The following is a 22,216-nucleotide window of genomic DNA, read 5'->3' on the forward strand; positions in this document are numbered from 1 at the left end:
AATATTATAATAATATAGATACTGCTGTGGCAGATTTAACAAGTATGAATCCTTGCAACTATCAGGTTTAATTAAAAATTACTCTCCAAATTAAAATTATGAGATGTAAAACATTCTGAGATTTGCAGATCAATGCAGATCAATGGAGGATTCAGTTTTGTGAGCCGACTAGCGCCTCCTTGTGTAAAGAAAGCTTTGTGTCTCACAAAATAGGTTATTTCTGACAACATTTGGATCAATATCAAAATATGTTGACAAACATGTCCCTTGACTTTTTTAGTCATGAAAAAGCTTTCAAATAGCCAAAAAATAAAAGGTATCATTCTATAACCTAACCTTTAATGATATTAAATGGCTTAACTCTGCTTTGCAATTTTTTTTATTTTTATTTTTTTTTTGAAAATATATTTGAAATTGTAAATTGCCTGAAAAAAATCCTTGTCCCCTTCATCTGGTACACCGATTCTATGACATGTAAATTTATTTATGTGTTTATTTTGTACTTGTTTTTAATACAAGCATTAGTGCCGAACAAGTGTGCAAAAAAGCTAAACAAAATTATTATTAACAATTTAAAAAGAATGTTTGTCCCTTGATTTTATGGCATTGGTTTGATGTTCCTGCTTCGCTACTGTTTGGATGCATCTGCTTGCTGCTCTGCACTTGCTCCCTTACTTTTGCATTTTAATCTCTAATTTTCATATCAGAAGTTCAGCAAAGTGCTCAAAACGACATAATTTGGCACCCACTCTACAACCAGAGACTTTTGGGACTGATATTTTACTTCAAAAAAAGGAGTTTTTCTGTGAAAGCAGTCTACCAGCCTCCTACAACTGGCAGTTTGCATTCCTGAAAAGGGACAACACAGCTGCCTTCACACAGATAGACGAGAAAGAAAATGCCTCCTTTCAGATCAAACTCCACTTGCCGCAAAAACTGCCATTAGACTTCTATAAAGAAATCACAGTTCTTGAAACAAAACTACTTGCAGTATTGCCAAACTTGACGAAATACACAGGAGAGCATCACCGTGGACCTCCTCAGCCTACAGCTGGTGAGTCCTGTGAATCAAACCTTCCTCGACAGGCTATAAACTGAGCTTAGAAAACCCAGCAAAACAGATGGCAAAAGTGACTGATGAAAGTGAGAGCAAAAACCAATGGCATAAACAGGGAGCTAGACCCAAAGTTACTCGACATATCAGACAGTCTCAATCATTGCATATTGCAGCATTGGCATCTTCCACTCCAGTTATGACTCGACTAACCAATACTGGTATTGTTCCACCCCCGATACTTCTTGAAAATAGATTTGATCCATTAATGCATGTGGAGGAAGAAACCCCAAATGTTATCAGGCTTATATCACAACAGCCAGCAGCTAACACTACAGCTGGCAAGCGCTCAAGGTCGAGCAGGCAGCGGCATTCAGCTGAGACCACAGCCGAGCCCAGCACTCTGATAGTGGGGGACTCCATTATCAGAAACATTGGTAGTGGGGCTACTACCACATGCTGCATTCCTCAAGTAACGGTTTCTGAAGGAACTTATGAACATTCTAATGAACCACAAGACTGTGAATCGAGTTATTATACATGTGGGGAAAAATTATATTCCGAAAGAGCAGTCAGAACTCCTTAAGAGGGATTTCAATGGACTCTTTGAAGCACTCGGGAGATTGAAAGTTCAGTTGTTCATCAGTGGACCACTCCCAGCCTGAGGAACAAATATGTTTTCTCAGTTGCTAAGTCTAAACATTTGGCTGCACAAAACCTGCAACATGAGAGGACTGAACTACATTGATCATTTCAATCTTTTCTGAAGTCAAAGAGAACTGTTTAACTGTTTAAATCAGATGGCCTTCACCCAAACAAACTTGGTGCAAAAGTGCTAAAGGACAATATCTACTTCTCACTCCTTCATCCATCTGCAGCGTGCACAAATCCAGTCAACCTGGATGGCACACAAACACCACCACAGTGTCTGGATGACCACAGGATCGTACTTCAGCACCTGGATGGACATTTGATCAACAAATCCCACAATAACACAGCGAAGACACAACAACATGGGGCTGAGCCCCACACACAGAGCATACTACAGTCAGACTGTGATGACTTAAAACTGCTCCAAGATATAGGACCCAAGGACGATTTCCGGGGAAAAAGCCAATGGAGCCAAGATAACATACATCAGCCTCCAGAAACACCAGAGCCACAGTCTCTGTCACCACACACCACCTCCTTCTTGTCAACATCCCCACTCCTGAGCTTCTCTTAGAAAATGGAGGAGCTAGTGTATGCTGGTAGAAAGCTCTCCCACTCCATTGCTGCGATTCCCCCAGATACAAACCAAAAAATGGCGGGCCTCTCTACCACCAAAGCCTGCAGGCCCAGCTCACCCTCCCTCTGAGAGAGGTCTCCGGCCACTGCCACAACGCAAGGGTACATCTCATCGTCCTCCTGCTCTCGATGAACAACAAACAACTGATAACAGCTCTAATTGATGTGTATCGGGTCCCCGCTACGGTAGCAGCAATACTCACAAATGTTTACAGAACAAGCGGGAACCCGCTGTGCCAGTAGCTTTTTCAATATCTGTTATGTTAAGTGATAGGAAGACTAAGGCTTTCTCAATACGTATGGCAAACCAATCTAATCTGTTGCATATTAGACGAAAATCCAACATTACTGTGGGGCCAAAAACAGATTCTGTTAAGTTAGCACTTTTAAACATCTGCTCACTAAATAACAAGTCGTTTCTAGTCAATTACCTCATCACCACAAACAACCTGGACTTTGTTTCCAAATGAGACAGCTGCAGTGCAACAGTCCTCAATGAATCAGCCCCTCCAAACTTTACTTTTATGAGTGTCTGCAGAGATGTTAGGAGAGGTGGAGGATAAGCAGCAATATTTAAAGATGACTTTCAATGCAAGCAAGTGTCACTTGGTGATTACTTGACCTTTGAATATCTAAGTATTGTACTAAAATGTGCTCCACGTATTCTATTTATAATTATTTATAGGCCTCCAAAATACTCTCCTGGCTTTGTTGATGATTTTACAGAACTGTTATCAATAACTTCTTCTGAATTTGACTATTTTGTTGATGAACCCACACACAATCGCAGACACACTCTTGATCTGCTTATTAGCAAGGGTCTGAACATTTCATCCACTATTATTAAGGACGTTGCGCTATCTGACCATTTCTGTATTTTCTTTGAAATATTGATTTCTCCTGCCACTGAAGTTAGATCTGTCTCTGTCAAAAAGAGGTACATAAATGAGAACACTAGTGTGCAATTTATCAAGGTTATATCTTTGAAACGGAGTATATCCACAGACTGTGTTGTTGATCTCCTCAATAACTTCAACTCAGAAGCTAAAAATGCTATTGATGGCATTGCTCCTGTAAAGGTCTGGACTATCTCTGGCAGGCGTAAAGCACCTTGGAGAAACACAACAGCAGTGAAAAACATGAAAAGAAAATGCAGGAAAGCAGAACGAATGTGTCAGAAAACACAACTTGTAGTCCATAATATCTATAAAGACAGCCTTCATGCTTTCAATTTAGAATTAGGCACAGCTAGGCAGACCTTCTTCTCAAACATTATTAACAGCAATATAAACAACACCCGCACTCTTTTTGCTACTGTAGATAGACTAACAAACCCCCCAACACAGGTTGCCTGTGAAATGCTCTCTGACAGCAAATGCATCAAGTTTGCATCTTTTTTCATGAAGAAGATCAATGATATTAGGATGGCGATCAGCTCGTTCTCATATTGCACTGAGGTCAGACAGCACCCACCACAAAAACTTCAGAAATTAGTCACTATGTCCGATTTTGAGGAAGTTGATAGCAACTCCATGGAAGAAATATTACAGCATCTTAAAACTTCAACCTGCTGTCTTGATACTCTCCCCACAACATTTTTCAAAAATGTGTTTAACTGTCTGGAAAAAGATCTGTTAGAAATAGTCAATGCATCACTCCTTTTCAGGCACATTTCCGAAGTCCCTGAAAACTGCAGTTGTCAAGCCCCTTCTTAAAAAGAACAATCTAGATAACTCAATATTGAACAACTACAGACCAATTTCAAATCTTCCTTTCGTAGGCAAAATCATTGAAAAGGTTGTTTTCAATCAGCTGAACAAATTCCTAATCTCGAATGGCTACTTGGACAATTTCCAGTCTGGTTTCCGACCGCATCATAGCACAGAGACGGCACTCATAAAGATCCTAAATGATATTTGGCTAAATACTGATTCAGGCAAAACATCAGTGCTGGTATTATTAGATCTCAGTGCTGCTTTTGACACTGTTGACCACAACATTCTCCTAGACAGATTGGAAAACAGGGTAGGGCTCTCTGGGACGGTCCTCAGCTGGTTCAGGTCATATCTAGAAGGGAGGGGTTACTATGTGAACATAGGCAACTATGAATCTGAGTGGACATCCATGACATTTGGAGTCCCACAAGGCTCAATTCTGGCACCGCTCCTGTTCAACCTGTATATGCTCCCATTTGGCCAAATTATGAAAAAGAAAGAAATTGCATACCATAGCTATGCAGACGATACCCAGATCTATCTAGCCCTATTGCCAAATAACTACAGCCCCATAGACTCTCTGTGCCAGTGCATTGATGAAATTAACAGTTGGATGTGCCGAAACTTCCTTCAGTTAAACAATGACAAGACAGAGGTCATTGTATTTGGCAACAAAGGTGAAATTCCAAAGGTGAATACATACCTTGACTCCAAGGGTCCAAAGACAAAAAATCAAGTAAGAAATCTTGGTGTCATTTTGGAGTCAGACCTTAGTTTCAGTAGTCACATCAAAGCAATAACTAAATCAGCCTACTATCATCTAAAAAAATATAGCCAGGATTAGATGTGTTGTATCCAGTCAAGACTTAGAGAAACTTGTCCATGCATTCATCACCAGTAGGGTAGACTGCTGCAATGGACTCCTAAATGGCCTTCCCAAAAAGACCATTAGACCCCTGCAGCTCATTCAGAATGCTGCTGCCAGGAATCTCACCCGAACCAAAAAATATGAGCACATTACTTCAGTCCTCCAGGTCTTAACACTGGCTTCCAGTTACATTTAGAATTGATTTTAAAGTACTATTACTCATTTATAAATCTCTCAATAGCCTAGGACCTAAATACATTTCAGATATGCTTGTTGAATATAAACCTAACAGACCTCTCAGATCATTAGGATCAAGTCAGTTAGACATACAGAGGGTTCACTCAAAACAAGGTGAGACAGCATTTAGCTATTATGCCACCTGCAGCTGGAACCTGCTTCCAGAAGAGGTTATATGTGCCCCAACAGTAGCCACATTCAAATCCAGACTGAAAACACATCTGTTTAGCTGTGCATTGTGCTGCACTTACTGATTTCACTGAATCATTTTGCTCTTCTTTCTTTCATTTTAATTAACTATTTATTTTATTTTTATATAACTTTTTCTCAATGTGTGTATTTTTATTCTTATTTCATGTTCTTAATTGTTTTTTTTTTGTTTGTTTGTTTTATGTATCTTGTGTATTTTCTTTAAAATGTATAAGTAAAGCACTTTGAATTGCCATTGTGTATGAAATGTGATATATAAATAAACTTGCCGTGCCAATTTGCCTTATGTTAAAACGTTTTTTTTTTTTTTTTTTTTTTAATAAAAAAAAAAAGTTGTGGAAAATAATTAAGGTCAAAGTTCAGAGGCTGCTTAAATATGCATATAGTGATTTTTCCCAGCATGTTAAAAAGTTATTAATTCACATTTTAACTACAATTTTCATAAAAATATTTGGTGTTGTAACCCATTTAACCCTCGTTACTGTTATCTTAGTGTTAACTTGCTTCGTTCGTGAAACAAAATTAAATAATAAAAGAACAACAGCCAATTTGTCCTTTATGAATAAAAATGAATCTCAGCATGTTACAAAATATTTACCCTCAGCGTTTATAGGCAAAAACTGAACTGAACAGAAAATGTCAGTATTTTGTAAGTTGGAAAGTCAAAATTCTTTGAGTATGACCCATTTGCAATTTCGGTCAGTTCCTTACATAAATCTGTTGTGATTTTAGAAAACATGGAACAGCACATGAGTCATATGGACTATTGTTTACAGACTTATTCACTTTTGTTGAAAAGCGAAGTGTGTTTTAAAGGAGCACACTACAATTACACATCAATTACGTCATGAATGAACCATAGTTGGTAGTTAAAGATGCACATTGAGAACATATCTTGTAATAACGTACTTGTAATAAGTGGTGTTTTATAAAAATATATTAGCTGAATGAATAAAATATTTTTATTCAAAATTAAATAAAGAATTAGTTTTAATGACATCTCGAGCATAGTCCTTGAAAACAAATAAAAATGTGCTTAAAGTCCTTGAATTTAACTTTGAAGAATCTGTATGAACCCTGATTTTAATTCAGTTTATTTCTTTGCTAGTCCGATCAAATAATGAGTTAACGAAGAGATGTTACAAAATGTGACTGATATGACATCTACACGTAATGCATACTGCAAAAAGTAGAATGGTAGTGTGCTTTTCCAAACATAACCCATATTTTTACCTCCTTTGTGTGATTCAGCTGTACTCTTTGCTGTCCTCTAGTGGTGGTTTTATTGATTTACACTTTTGATTCCATGCAGGTTCCCTTTGCAGTTGGAGAACGGTCAAACTGTAGAACGAACCGTAGCTCAGTATTTCAGAGAAAAGTACAACCTGCAGCTCAAATACCCCCACCTGCCCTGCCTACAGGTGGGACAGGAGCAGAAGCACACTTACTTGCCCCTGGAGGTGAGTGCTGTCACCTACATGTCACTGATGGCAGTAGACGAGTTTCTCTGCTCTTATGTTTGCCCGCTGGTGTTCTTGTAGGTGTGTAATATTGTAGCAGGACAGCGGTGCATCAAGAAACTGACAGATAATCAAACATCCACCATGATCAAAGCTACGGCGCGCTCGGCACCAGACAGACAGGAGGAGATCAGCAGACTGGTGAGTGTTCTTATGTACTTGAAGTGTGTCTTATTCCACTCCCTAGTTCGTTGTGATGTGAATTAGGTATGGGTCCAGATGGTCGACTAATTGTCTACCAACTGAATCCAACCATTATCCATCTCAAATTCTAATGGGATCCCAAGAAATGTTTTAAATTGGCTATACTTTTTTTCTATAAACATTTAAATATTTATTTATTAAAGAGTTTGGAGTCAAACCAATCAGCTCAGAAATGAATCACAATATCACAATTTTATTTTAAGCAAAACAAAATTTTGTATTTTTGAAAAACACTGTATTTATAAGAGAATGAATGAATGAATGACCATTCAAATAAAATCGAAAGCAACGATACAATATAAGTCTGTTAACTATCAGTCAAGACATGCTGGAAAAGATAAACCATTGGATTTATATTATCATTGTACTAAAGCCAAAAGAAATTATTAATATATTATTTAAAAAATATTATGTTAATGTGCTCTACTGTGCAGTCAGTATATAATAACTTGTCCTATAGAAATAAGGTATTAATTAAATTTAGTTTGAATTCACATAGTATCTAAAAATATATTCTTGAATTATATCTGTTGAATTCAGAAGGTTCCAGATGCTGATTATGCAAAGAGTACAAATTATGCATGTAAACAATAAACATGTAACAAAATGTATACATGTGCATCTCAATAAATTAGAATGTCGTGGAAAAGTTCATTTATTTCAGTAATTCAACTCAAATTGTGAAACTCGTGTATTAAATAAATTCAGTGCACACAGACTGAAGTAGTTTAAGTCTTTGGTTCTTTTAATTGTGATGATTTTGACTCACATTTAACAAAAACCCACCAATTCACTATCTCAACAAAATAGAATATGGTGACATGCCAATCAGCTAATCAACTCAAAACACCTGCAAAGGTTTCCTGAGCCTTCAAAATGGTCTCTCAGTTTGGTTCACTAGGCTACACAATCATGGGGAAGACTGCTGATCTGACAGTTGTCCAGAAGACAATCATTGACACCCTTCACAAGGAGGGTAAGCCACAAACATTCATTGCTAAAGAAGCTGGCTGTTCACAGAGTGCTGTATCCAAGCATGTTAACAGAAAGTTGAGTGGAAGGAAAAAGTGTGGAAGAAAAAGATGCACAACCAACCGAGAGAACCGCAGCCTTATGATTGTCAAGCAAAATCGATTCAAGAATTTGGGTGAACTTCACAAGGAATGGACTGAGGCTGGGGTCAAGGCATCAAGACACAGACATGTCAAGGAATTTGGCTACAGTTGTCGTATTCCTCTTGTTAAGCCACTCCTGAACCACAGACAACGTCAGAGGCGTCTTACCTGGGCTAAGGAGAAGAAGAACTGGACTGTTGCCCAGTGGTCCAAAGTCCTCTTTTCAGATGAGAGCAAGTTTTCATTTGGAAACCAAGGTCCTAGAGTCTGGAGGAAGGGTGGAGAAGCTCATAGCCCAAGTTGCTTGAAGTCCAGTGTTAAGTTTCCACAGTTTGTGATGATTTGGGGTGCAATGTCATCTGCTGGTGTTGGTCCATTGTGTTTTTTGAAAACCAAAGTCACTGCACTCGTTTACCAAGAAATTTTGGAGCACTTCATGCTTCCTTCTGCTGACCAGCTTTTTAAAGATGCTGATTTCATTTTCCAGCAGGATTTGGCACCTGCCCACACTGCCAAAAGCACCAAAAGTTGGTTAAATGACCATGGTGTTGGTGTGCTTGACTGGCCAGCGAACTCACCAGACCTGAACCCCATAGAGAATCTATGGGGTATTGTCAAGAGGAAAATGAGAAACAAGAGACCAAAAAATGCAGATGAGCTGAAAGCCACTGTCAAAGAAACCTGGGCTTCCATACCACCTCAGCAGTGCCACAAACTGATCACCTCCATGCCACGCCAAACTGAGGCAGTAATTAAAGCAAAAGGAGCCCCTACCAAGTATTGAGTACATATACAGTAAATGAACATACTTTCCAGAAGGCCAACAATTCACTAAAAATATTTTTTTTTATTGGTCTTATGATGTATTCTAATTTTTTGAGATAGTGAATTGGTGGGTTTTTGTTAAATGTGAGTCAAAATCATCACAATTAAAAGAACCAAAGACTTAAACTACTTCAGTCTGTGTGCATTGAATTTATTTAATACACGAGTTTCACAATTTGAGTTGAATTACTGAAATAAATGAACTTTTCCACGACATTCTAATTTATTGAGATGCACCTGTATATGTACTCAATACTTGGTAGGGGCTCCTTTTGCTTTAATTACTGCCTCAATTCGACGTGGCATGGAGGTGATCAGTTTGTGGCACTGCTGAGGTGGTATGGAAGCCCAGGTTTCTTTGACAGTGGCCTTCAGCTTATCTGCATTTTTTGGTCTCTTGTTTCTCATTTTCCTCTTGACAATACCCCATAGATTCTCTATGGGGTTCAGGTCTGGTGAGTTTGCTGGCGAGTCAAGCACACCAACACCATGGTCATTTAACCAACTTTTGGTGCTTTTGGCAGTGTGGGCAGGTGCCAAATCCTGCTGGAAAATGAAATCAGCATCGTTAAAAAGCTGGTCAGCAGAAGGAAGCATGAAGTGCTCCAAAATTTCTTGGTAAACGGGTGCAGTGACTTTGGTTTTCAAAAAACACAATGGACCAACACCAGCAGATGACATTGCACCCCAAATCATCACAGACTGTGGAAACTTAACACTGGACTTCAAGCAGCTTGGGCTATGAGCTTCTCCACCCTTCCTCCAGACTCTAGGACTTTGGTTTCCAAATGAAATACAAAACTTGCTCTCATCTGAAAAGAGGACTTTGGACCACTGGGCAACAGTCCAGTTCTTCTTCTCCTTAGCCCAGGTAAGACGCCTCTGACGTTGTCTGTGGTTCAGGAGTGGCTTAACAAGAGGAATACGACAACTGTAGCCAAATTCCTTGACACGTCTGTGTGTGGTGGCTCTTGATGCCTTGACCCCAGCCTCAGTCCATTCCTTGTGAAGTTCACCCAAATTCTTGAATCGATTTTGCTTGACAATCCTCATAAGGCTTCTCTCGGTTGGTTGTGCATCTTTTTCTTCCACACTTTTTCCTTCCACTCAACTTTCTGTTAACATGCTTGGATACAGCACTCTGTGAACAGCCAGCTTCTTTGGCAATGAATGTTTGTGGCTTACCCTCCTTGTGAAGGGTGTCAATGATTGTCTTCTGGACAACTGTCAGATCAGCAGTCTTCCCCATGATTGTGTAGCCTAGTGAACCAAACTGAGAGACCATTTTGAAGGCTCAGGAAACCTTTGCAGGTGTTTTGAGTTGATTAGCTGATTGGCATGTCACCATATTCTAATTTGTTGAGATAGTGAATTGGTGGGTTTTTGTTAAATGTGAGCCAAAATCATCACAATTAAAAGAACCAAAGACTTAAACTACTTCAGTCTGTGTGCACTGAATTTATTTAATACACGAGTTTCACAATTTGTGTTGAATTACTGAAATAAATGAACTTTTCCACGACATTCTAATTTATTGAGATGCACCTGTATATGCAATATAATATCTGCAATTTATCATGTATTATATTAAGACATCATTTTTATTGATGGAATACATGGAATTTGTGCATTTTTAAAAAGCTAAAATGTGACCAAAATGATGAAAAATTAATGATGAAATAAAAAATTTAAAATGTGTAATTTCATAATGTACAAAGTTAGAAGGTCCCATGTAAAATTTACAGCATTAGCTGAGAGAGAATTTCTTTAATATGTCAGCAAAGTGGACATGTAACTGATATGAATCGATATCGAATCGAAAAATGATGTGTATCGAAATCGAATCAGGAAATCTGTATCAATACTCAGCCCTATTTTCACTATTACAGTAATGTTTAGAGGTGCACCGATACTACAGATAAATATTTGTAATTTGTATCGGTTTCGTCATTTCATATTTCCGAGTACGAATACATTAACATAATAACGGAGTTGCAAATGTTGTGCAAGGTGCTTCTGAGACCAGTTTGAAAACATGAGAAACATTTTGGTGTTATAACCAGGGACTAAAAACAAAACTATTTTAATTTCGCTTCGTTCTGACCAAAAACAGTATTTTTTTTTTTTTTTGTTCCGGTTCAGAAGTTCCACAGACTCATTTCCAAATGGCTATTGGTTAGAACAAATAAAAGAACTGTCAATAATGTTCTTTTTAAAATGACTGCACTCAGTCCTGAAGGGTGGGTGAAATACCAGTTGCAGTGTTGCCAGATCTTGCAACAGAAACAAGCAACCTGGTCTGGAAAAGCAAGCCCAAAATAAGCCACTTGCTTCACCAAAATAAGTGAAAATATATCAGTAATATTAAGTAATAATATCAGCATGATAAAATAAAGTTTTCACTCCAGAACAATTTTAAATCACTTTGTTCCCGTTTTCGGTTATGTTCTGCAAAAAACTTTCATTTTCTGTTTTCGTTCCTTGAACCATTTTTAGTCCCTGGTTATAACCATTTAAATCCATTTAAACCTTTTACCTGATGATTTTTTTTAACGGATAATCCCAAAGGTTTTCCGTCATTTTGACAGATAAAAAACAGCAAGAAAAGAAAGAAAACAATTTGAAAGTAGCAAATTAGTTTTCATTTCATTCATCTTCACGTGATATATGTGGCTTTTCTCTCGCTCCGCACACTTGTGTTTGAGACAAGCGCAAAAGAGCGACTTCATCAGAATTGCGCTGGATGGTGGTTGTTGTCCTAAACACCGCAACTCCTAAAATCCATGTGTGTTATGTGTAAAGAAGACACTGGAAAAAGGAACAGGAGTTATTGTCTGTCATTTTTACCAAGCCCAGCAACAAGAAATGTATATGTATACAAACACACTCCATATTGACCGATAACTAAAACTAGGTAATAATGCATAGATGTATTGACTGCCGATATTTATCAGCCAATTATTGACCAAATTAAAACCATCGGCAAATCGGTTGTAAACATGAAATGCCGATATGAAAAACCGATGATTCATTTATAATTAATCATCATCACATTTTGTAAAAACCCTTTGCATTCAAATGCACAAACCAGAAATAATAATAGCCACAGAACGTAGAAGGGTTGGCAATCTTTTTCTTTCTTTTTTTTTTTTTTACTCCCCTTTTTCTCCCTAATTTGGAATGCCCAATTCCCAATGCGCTCTAAGTCCTCATGGTGACGTAGTGACTCGCTTTAATCCGGGTGGCGGAGGATGAATCTCATTTACCTCCGTGTCTGAGACCGTCAGTCCGCGCATCTTATCACGTGGCTTGTTGAGCACGTTACCGCGGAGACATAGTGCGTGTGGAGGCTTCACGCTATTCAACATGGCATCCAGGCACAACTCGCCACGTGCCCCACCGAGAGCGAGAACCACTTTATAGAGACCACGAGGAAGTTATCCCATGTGACTCTACCCTCCCTAGCAACCGGGCCAATTTGGTTGCTTAGGAGACCTGGCTGGAATCACTCAGCACACCCTGGATTCGAACTTGCGACTCCAGGTGTGGTAGTCAGCGTCTGTACTTGCTGAGCTGCCCAGGCCCCCCGAAGGGTTGGCAATCCTAAGAATATGTAAAATCATGTTAACATGCATATTGTTTACATCTTGTGGCTATACTTTTGAAACAGTTAATGGACTGATCCGATACAATTCCATTGTAAGTACGTCAATGTAACCCAGATTTTATTTTTGGTTTTTTTTGTTTTGTTTTTTTTTAATTAAAAGGAGGGACGAGTCACATTTTGTTATTTGTGTTGCAACTCGTACGTGAAAGCAGATGCAACTCGCAACGCAAGCTTGATTTCATGCATTGTTGCGTTCTGAAATGTGTTAAGTTAAAGTCATTATATTTACAGCAACTTACCTGAATAATAACAAATCCAGTTTGGCACAGACGTTTAAAGGTAACTATTGGCCCCATGAGTACTGAGAATTGTTCACGCCACGGTAAGGCAGTGAAGCATGTTTGACCAGACTGCGAGTTGGCAATGCGGTGGTCAAGCGCTCACGTCTGCGTTCACGTACTTGCATAGAGTATGTTTGGGCCTTAACACTCCGTTTTGAAGTTCCACTTCACTTCATGACTGTATTGGATTATATAACAGTTCTTTGCTTTACAAAACTTCCTTAAGCCATTTAACACAACACCAGACTACTAGGCAGCTTGAAAGGGAGGTAAAGGTGATTTTCAGGCCATGAGAAACTGTGTGGGAATTTTAGGGTGTCATTTATACCTGTATTCCAGCATGACTGCAGAGGTAAAAGTCAAACTCATAGGGGTGTGTGATATCTGTGTCAACTGTCGTACCAGCAGGAATGTTTCCACTACGACCCACCTGTGCAGGAAATAAACAGAGAGCCATTTAACAAACTTTGGTGTTAAAGAACATATTTAACACCAAAATGGTTCTAATAAATGTTCAGCAAACAGTTTTTGTTTTCTAGTAGGCCGATTTAGAAGATAACAGACATTCCAGGCTTTTGATAATAAATGATTCAGACTAGGTCTACATATGAAAGAAAACCTCGGTCTTTGATTCTTGTTTTAAATGTAACCGTGAGTGAGGTTATTGCTGAGAAATCGTTGCTCTTGCTCCTTCAAATAGCTCTTAATGTTTTATTTCCTTACAACCTTGATGAGAGAAAATACTATCAGTTTTGGAGAAATGCACCCTCAAATAAATGAATGAAATGAAAGAGATCATATCACAAATTTTTTGTTATTCACGCTATTCTCCGCGGCATTCACGCACAACTCGCCACACATCCCACCGAGAGCGAGAGCAACATTATAGCGACCACAAGGAGGTTACCCCAAGTGACTCTACCCTCCCCATCAACCGGGTCAATTTGGTTACTTAGGAGACACTCTTTAACACTTTTTTTGTTAAAATCGTTATCTGTATCACTCAAAAATGTTCAGATCAGTTCATCCCTGGTCCTAGGTACTTGTATTGGTCTTAAAAAATTGGTATCGGTGCATCTCTAGTAATGTTAGATGTGAAAACCTGAAAAGACATATGGTCAGTTCAATTTAAATTTATTTGTATAGTGCTTTTTACAAAAAAATTGTTCCAAAGCAGCTTTACAGAAAATGTGGTTTTACAACCCCCAGTGAGCAAGCTAAAGTTTGTAGAAAAAATTTGTATTGCAAAAATATATGCTGATTTGTTTTTTCTTACCGTTTAAAACAATGGCCATTATTAGAATAAAATAATTGTGATAAAGGTCATGATTCCAACTAGTCTTTTAGAAAACAGTATGAGACACTAATAATGTCACATTTTTTGCGGACCCACTAGCACCCCGTTGTGGCACCCTGGGGGTTCCGGACTCCAGTTTGAAAACCCCTAAACTTTAGTTTAGCACATCCCCAATTAAGACACACCATTGGTTTCACGTCACTGAACGAGTAGGTAGTTAACATTCAATTCTGTCTGCATTATGCAACTCACATCCACACTTCTGAGGCTCACGTAGGATCTGTTAGCATTGTATTAAAATCTCTCGTCTTCCTGCTGTCCATCTGATCTATCCAAATGGATTCAGTTTGATGTTTAATGGAGGTCAACAGTCGAAAGCATTAACTCTATAGTGAGCTGATTAGCTGCGATCTCTCAGTACGTGAGTACCCAGTGAACTGCTCCCTTCAGATATACATACAGTCTTACAGCTGCTAAATCCATTAATTGTGAGTTGATAACGAGTGATTGAAGCGCTTCTGCTGTTTGCACCTTATTAAAATGGTAAAGCCCTGAATCAGAGCGGCTGACTGTGTGTTGCCATGCTTGATTTTTTTTATTTAGATGTAGAAATCTCCACATAAGAGTTGAGGCAGTGTGGGTGGATTGCTACTGACAAGGCTGATGAATTATAAAAAATAAAAATAAAAATCCCTTTGAGACGAAGCTACAAATACAGCAGTGAAGAGTATTTTTACACTCCGAAGTGCTGCAGGAACCAAGCTGAGATTTAATCAGATTATAGGGTGTAACACTCTGACAAACAGACTGTGTGTGAAGTCTGTAAAAGTTTTCACAATCTCACTAGTATTTAGAAGTACATTTTTAGTCATCCAGTCTTTGATATCGTTGATACACTCTGCTAACTTGGAAAATTGGGAAATTTACTCTAGTCTCGAGGAAATATTAAGCTGAGTATTGTCAGCTTAACAGTGAAAACTATTTATATGGTTCCTGAAAATGTTTTGTAGTGGAAGCATATACAATGAGAAAAGCAGAGAACCTAATACTGAGCCCTGTGGCACACTATACAGTACTTAATCATAATTTGGCAAAATTACAGCTTGATTGAAAATGACCTCCAATATAATTATTCTTGCCACAGGTGATATTTACCTTGAATTTTCTTTTTCACTTTTGTCATACAGTATTTTTTCTCAAGCATGCTCTTTACTGACAATTTAGTCAACTTGGTACACAAACTTTGAAAAACTTTTTTTATTATTATTATTGGGGGCAAAACTGTTTGTGGTGGAAATGATTTCACAATTGTGGGACAGTTGTAATTTTTGAAATATTTATAGAAATAAGTTTCACACAATGAATATTGAAATAGTTTATTTCACTCATTGATTAGATTATCATAGTATTAAACATGTACAGTTGAAGTCAGAAGAATACATACAGTTATGTTATTAAAACTCATTTTTTAACCACTCCACAGATTTAATATTAGCAAACTATAGTTTTGGCAAGTCGTTTAGGACATCTACTTTGTGCATGACACGAGTAATTGTTTACAGACAGATTGTTTCACTTTTTATTGACTATATCACAATTCCAGTGGGTCAGAAGTTTACATACACTAAGTTAACTGTGCCTTTGAGCAGCTTGGAAAATTCCAGAAAATTATGTCAAGCTTTAGACAATTAGCCAATTACCTTCTGATAGGAGGTGTACTGAATTGGAGGTGTACCTGTGGATGTATTTTAAGGCCTACCTTCAAACTCTGTGACACTTTGCTTGACATCATGGGAAAATCAAAAGAAATCAGCCTCAGAAAATAAATTGTGGTCCTCCACAAGTCTGGTTCATCCTTGGGAGCAATTTCCAAATGCCTGAAGGTACCACGTTCATCTGTACAAACAAAAGTATGCAAGTATAAACACTATGGGACCACGCAGCCATAATACAGCTCAGGAAGGAGACTCATTCTGTCTCCTAAAGATGAACATAGTTTGGTGCGAAAAGTGCAAATCAATACCAGAACAACAGCAAAGGACCTTGTGAAGATGCTGGAGGAAACGGGTAGACAAGTATCTATATCCACAGTAAAACGAGTCCTATATCGACATAACCTGAAAGGCTGCTCGGAAAGGAAGAAGCCAATGCTCCAAAACCGCCATAAAAAAGCCAAACTACAGTTTCCAAGTGCACATGGGGACAAATATCTTACTTTTTGGAGAAATGTTCTCTGGTCTGATGAAACAAAAATGTAACTTTTTGGCCATAATGACCATCGTTATGTTTGGAGGAAAATGGGTGAGGTTTGCAAGCCGAAGAACACCATCCCAACCGTGAATCATGGGGGTGGGAGCATCATGATGTGGGGGTGCTTTGCTGCAGGAGGGACTGGTGCACTTCACAAAATAGATGGCATCATGAGGAAGGAAAATTATGTGGATATATTGAAGCAACATCTCAAGACATCAGCCAGGAAGTTAAAGCTCGGTCGCAAATGGGTCTTCCAAATGGACAATGACCCCAAGCATACCTCCAAAGTTGTGGCAAAATGGCTTAAGGACAACAAAGTCAAGGTACTGGAGTGGCCATCACAAAGCCCTGACCTCAATCCGATAGAACATTTGTGGGCAGAACTGAAAAAGCGTGTACGAGCAAGGAGGCCTACAAACCTGACTCAGTTACACCAGTTCTGTCTGGAGGAATGGGCCAAAATTCCAGCAGCTTATTGTGAGAAGCTTGTGGAAGGCTACCCAAAACGTTTGAAGCAAGTTAAACGATTTAAAGGCAATGCTACCAAATACTAACAAATTGTATGTAAACTTTTGACCCACTAGGAATGTGATGAAAGAAATAAAAGCTGAAATAAATCATTCTCTCTACTATTATTCTGTAAAACTGAGTTTAAATGTATTTGGCCAAGGTGTATGTAAACTTCTGACTTCAACTGTATTAATTCAATAGGTTTTCATAGTTTAATATTTAGGTCTGGGACAAAACTTAAACAGTATAATCTATACATTAAAATCATTGGTAAAGTATCAAAAATAAATGAAGGCATGATTAAAAAAAAAAAAAAATTCAGTCAGTTTTAAAGAAACCTTCTTATAACAAAGAAAACTAATTTGTTCGTTTAAACAAAAATCAACCCATTGGACATGAAATTGCCTGAAGTTGAAGAAACACCCTCACGTAGAATGTGTCTTAAAACAGGTGTTGGTCTTTTTGTGTGCAGGTGCGCAGTGCTAATTATGAAGCAGACCCATTTGTGCAGGAGTTCCAGTTTAAGGTGCGAGATGAGATGGCCCACGTGACAGGGCGTGTGTTACCTGCGCCCATGCTGCAGTACGGGGGCAGGGTGAGCTCAGAGCACTTTATGGTACCCTTCCTTTCAATCACCCACATCTCTCTGTGTCTGTTTGTCTGTCTGAATGGCCACTCTCCTGGAGGAACTAACAGCCCCTAACCACTGCGTGTGCGTGTGTGTGTGCGTGTGTGCGTGTGTGTGTGCGTGTGTGTGTGCGTGTGTGTGTGCGTGTGTGTGTGTGTGTGTGTGTGTGGAATAACTACCAATAATTAAACTTGCATTGATTTGATTATAGATGTTTTTATGCAGTGTTTAAATTGCTCCAATAGATTAATAGAATTGAAGAGATATTTGTTTTTATCTTTGCTGTAGTCTTCTATTTTGGTGACAGTTTTGTGGTAGCACTTTACAATAAGGTTCTATACACTTGTAAGATCCACTGTTACCATTTAGCTCAACAGCGACTAGTCAATGATTAAATAGTAATTAACACTGTAATGGTATTTTCATTGTTAGAGGTATTGTTCATTGTTAGTTCATGTTATTGTATGCATTACCTAATGTTTGCATTTATAACCATGTTGTAAAGTATTACCAGTTTGGTGTTTAGTGTGATTAGTCCTATACATTTTGTATTTTAAATTTTTTTTTTTTTATTGCATATATACTGCCTTTTATTTTCAAAATGTTCTCAGAAAGTTATACACTTAATTATAGTTTCAGTATATTAATGACTTGGCATGCTTATTGTATGCACACTCATTGTACAGCAGATCAACCTTGCGCTGTCATTACAGAATCGCACTGTGGCCACACCCAGTCATGGCGTCTGGGACATGCGAGGGAAACAATTCCATACTGGAGTGGAGATCAAGATGTGGGCCATCGCCTGCTTCGCCACACAGAGACAGTGCAGAGAAGAGATACTCAAGTAAGATTACACCCTTCTACCCCCCTTAGATGTGAATTTATTAATTGAATTAATTTTTTCTCAAGATCACAATGGTTTTGCCAAATAGGACGTGTTATTGGATCTTTTGTTGGTCCTGGAATAACATTCTTTTCAAAGAATTATAATCCTAACTGTAATCATAACCTACCCCTAACATTAGAAGGAAATGATAGCTTGATAGCTTTAACCTCAGCACTAAACTACACTTTAGCATTAACCCTAAATCTTAACCTAAAATCTAATCGGGTGATAGAAATGGTTTATCCAGGAACATGTGCTACTTGGCGGAATCACAGTCACCTTTTTCCTAATCAGAAGAACCATCATTTGGACCAAACAGGCATTGTAGCCAAGCTGATGCCAGAAAGTTGTCAAAATATTAATAACTACAGTCTTGACCAATGCAAAATAGGTATTGGTTGAAAGCTTAGAAGTTCTACTTTCCAATGCATGCAGGCATTATGACCGAAACTGAACACGATGCTTTGAACTTTGCTAATAAATCAGAAGTGTCCCATTTTGATAATCTATGAAAATATTTGCACTGTACATATTATTGTAATCTGTGAAGACACAAAACTCATCAATAACCATTTGTCATATGTCGTTGGAAAGCTCTCAAAGAGTAGAATACAACCAGCATATTTATTTTACTCACAGACAAAAATAAAGCGAGTAAAAGCTAAGTATATGTCTTTGACATTTATGTTTCAAGTGAACAGGTGTTGCTTATATGCCACCTTTCGCTTATAACACACAAGGTAATTGGATGCATAGATAATTAGAAGTGCACACAGCATCTGGCATCTTGCAATCTGGCTGAAAACATGTTAGCTTTCCTGGATCAGATGACGTCATCCGAAATGATGTAGCGTCATAGAACGCTAAACGGATTGGGTTCAGATCAGTGCAGAAATCATCCATATTGGGGCAGAGAGACATGTGATTGGTGACTGTTACATATGGCCACCAGGAGATGGCACCAAGTACATGACACAGACTCAACTACAACTCAGATGGCACAGAATGGATCTCTTTCTGTGAAATCTCATTACTAAAATCATGTCTGCATGCTATGCATACCTTTTAGTCATTGTGTTTGCATGTGTAATTATTTCTTATGTACAATTATTATGTTTTATTTGTTTGGAGAGGCTTTTGGAGATGTTTTTGTACACTAGGATGAATTATTTTTGTGATGCTATAACTTTTGATTTCTTTGTTAAATCAACACAAAATGTTATTCAGTTACAGTTGACATGATTGAGAACAAAACAAAAGCAGTTTTTCAGGGCCACCTTATTTACACCCAGATATATTTAATGTCAAATCAGAAAAATGTTTTTTTTTTTTTTTTTTTTTTTTTTAAGCAGTCTCTTAGGCTGAGAATCTCATAATATATCATTATCTATATCAGTAAAAAAAAAATCTTTACAAAGATACCAAATACTTGACCCTCCTTGTTTTCCTCCTTGTCAAGTTATAAGCCTTTCATTTTGGGTATGCCATAAAAAAAAAAAAATCAGAGCTTAAAGGGTTAATATAAGAATTAAAATACTGTAAAAATGTAGTTATAAATAATCAAGGCATGTTTTCCATGTTTTTCAGTAAATTATTTTTCTTAAACACATTACCCCCACCCCCAAAATTGTCATTACCGTAATTTTTATTTTTTTGCAGTTCCCATGATCCTCAATGCTGTTTCTCATTACTACTTAAAAGTATGAACTTTACCATCACCAGTGTAGTACATACTTTTCATACTTATACAAACTGATATTCATTCTTGGGTTCTCCTTACAGGGGTTTCACTGACCAGCTGCGCAAGATCTCAAAGGACGCAGGGATGCCCATCCAGGGCCAGCCATGTTTCTGTAAGTATGCACAGGGAGCAGACAGCGTGGAGCCCATGTTCAGACATTTGAAGAACACTTACTCTGGCCTTCAGCTCATCATCGTTATTCTTCCTGGAAAAACACCCGTCTATGGTGAGATCTGATTCTGACATCACACAGAGAGACACACTCCTTCAAACACATTTTTTTGTTTTTTACGTATTTGTGTGAATGTGTGTTGTGTTTATGCAGCTGAAGTGAAGCGTGTTGGAGACACTCTTCTTGGAATGGCCACTCAGTGTGTGCAGGTGAAAAACGTGGTGAAAACATCCCCTCAGACGCTCTCTAACCTCTGCCTCAAAATCAACGTCAAACTGGGCGGCATCAATAACATCCTGGTGCCACATCAACGGTGAGCTGATGGAGAGAAATTAAAAATATTAAGAAAATGAAATAGGAGGGTTTCTGTAATTGCCTTAAACTTTCATAAAGGAATAATTGAGCTAATATAGTGTTTGTTTTTGTGTGCTCTCTCTCTCTCTCTCTCTCTCTCTCAGACCATCAGTGTTCCAGCAGCCAGTCATATTTCTGGGGGCAGATGTCACTCATCCACCTGCAGGAGATGGGAAGAAGCCCTCCATAGCAGCGGTCAGTTCAGCTCAAACACATATATATACACATTAAACTCACGCAGTTAAACTTTGTGAAAATACTGCATGTTATTGCACCCGTGCTCATTTTTGATGCTCTTTGTAGATGCTGGACAACTGTGTACCGTAAGTAAATCAAATGTCTATTTTTCCTTTTTTTTATTTTTTTGCCTATCAAATCATTTCAATTTATATTTCTAAGTAGGAAAACAATTTCACTATACACAGAAAAGCACATAGTACACGAATAAAACAAATACAGATTAATTCTTGCGTAGGCAGTATATGGTAATACAAGATAACGTGTTAACGTGAACATTACTACACTCATATTAGCTATACAATGCTTAACACTTTATTGCATATTATGTATGTATTAGATTATTAATTATTTTCATAATAATTTTTCATAGTAGCCTAATGAAAGGAACATTAATAAGACCTACAAATTTAAATTCATAAATTCACAGTATGCCCACCTCTTCAGACACTATTACACCACTGGGTACAGCAGAGAAAGCTTCACCAATCAGAGAACCATGGCCAACCAACCCGCGAAACGTGCCTCAGAGCGACCGCACTGTGAATGACGTAATCAAGTCGGTCTCCCTTCACCCTTAAACCACTTATATATATATATGTATATATCGAATATTTTGCAATAAACTTAAAATATATTGTTTCTATACAACCTAAAATCAGTAGTTTTATATATTCCCATCATTTTTTATTCAATGACATCATTCGCAGTGCTTCATGGGATTGTAGTCCGTGCCCTCATGAAAGACGGTGAGTGCACAGCCTTGTACCTTTGTCTTTATGTCTGATTTTCAAATGCTTTTTTGCCTCGAAACAAAGTTCATGATGTTGTGATTTACCTCAGAACTGGTTGGTTTAGTTCATGCCTTACAACTGTTTTATGAAGGATTTTATGAAAAGTCTGTGGGAAAAATTAATGGGTAAAATACTTCCGGAAACCAGACGGCTGAAAAAGTGGGCAGGCACTGTTTGCGCTCTATTCAGTTAGAGAGTGAGTCACTAGACTGATTCAAACTGGTAACTTATGAGTTTGAGACTCATTTGTGAATCTTTTTCACTGATTCACTGTCATCGCTCGCTGGTTACATGCAAAAGCAAATACTTTATGTTTGCAACAGAAAGAGATTTATTGTCTTTGTATTATTTTGTGGCA

The 22,216-nt window shown here is 38.0% G+C and overlaps 1 protein-coding gene across 2 annotated transcripts in view; it reads left to right on the forward strand.

Annotated features, from left to right (window-relative positions):
• Positions 1–22,216, forward strand: part of LOC127454298 (protein argonaute-3-like) — a 70,620-nt gene that overhangs the window by 37,938 nt on the left and 10,466 nt on the right. The window contains exons 8-14 of one of the 2 annotated variants that reach the window (XM_051721400.1): positions 6,684–6,831; positions 6,913–7,032; positions 17,516–17,659; positions 18,385–18,518; positions 20,343–20,527; positions 20,627–20,786; positions 20,932–21,022. In XM_051721400.1, the coding sequence (XP_051577360.1) occupies positions 6,684–6,831; positions 6,913–7,032; positions 17,516–17,659; positions 18,385–18,518; positions 20,343–20,527; positions 20,627–20,786; positions 20,932–21,022 (982 nt within the window). The remainder of the gene's footprint in view (positions 1–6,683; positions 6,832–6,912; positions 7,033–17,515; positions 17,660–18,384; positions 18,519–20,342; positions 20,528–20,626; positions 20,787–20,931; positions 21,023–22,216) is intronic. The other variant, XM_051721401.1, reaches the window with a different exon arrangement.

The sequence above is a fragment of the Myxocyprinus asiaticus genome, chromosome 16 (genome assembly GCF_019703515.2).
Source record: "Myxocyprinus asiaticus isolate MX2 ecotype Aquarium Trade chromosome 16, UBuf_Myxa_2, whole genome shotgun sequence".
NCBI lineage: Eukaryota > Metazoa > Chordata > Actinopteri > Cypriniformes > Catostomidae > Myxocyprinus > Myxocyprinus asiaticus.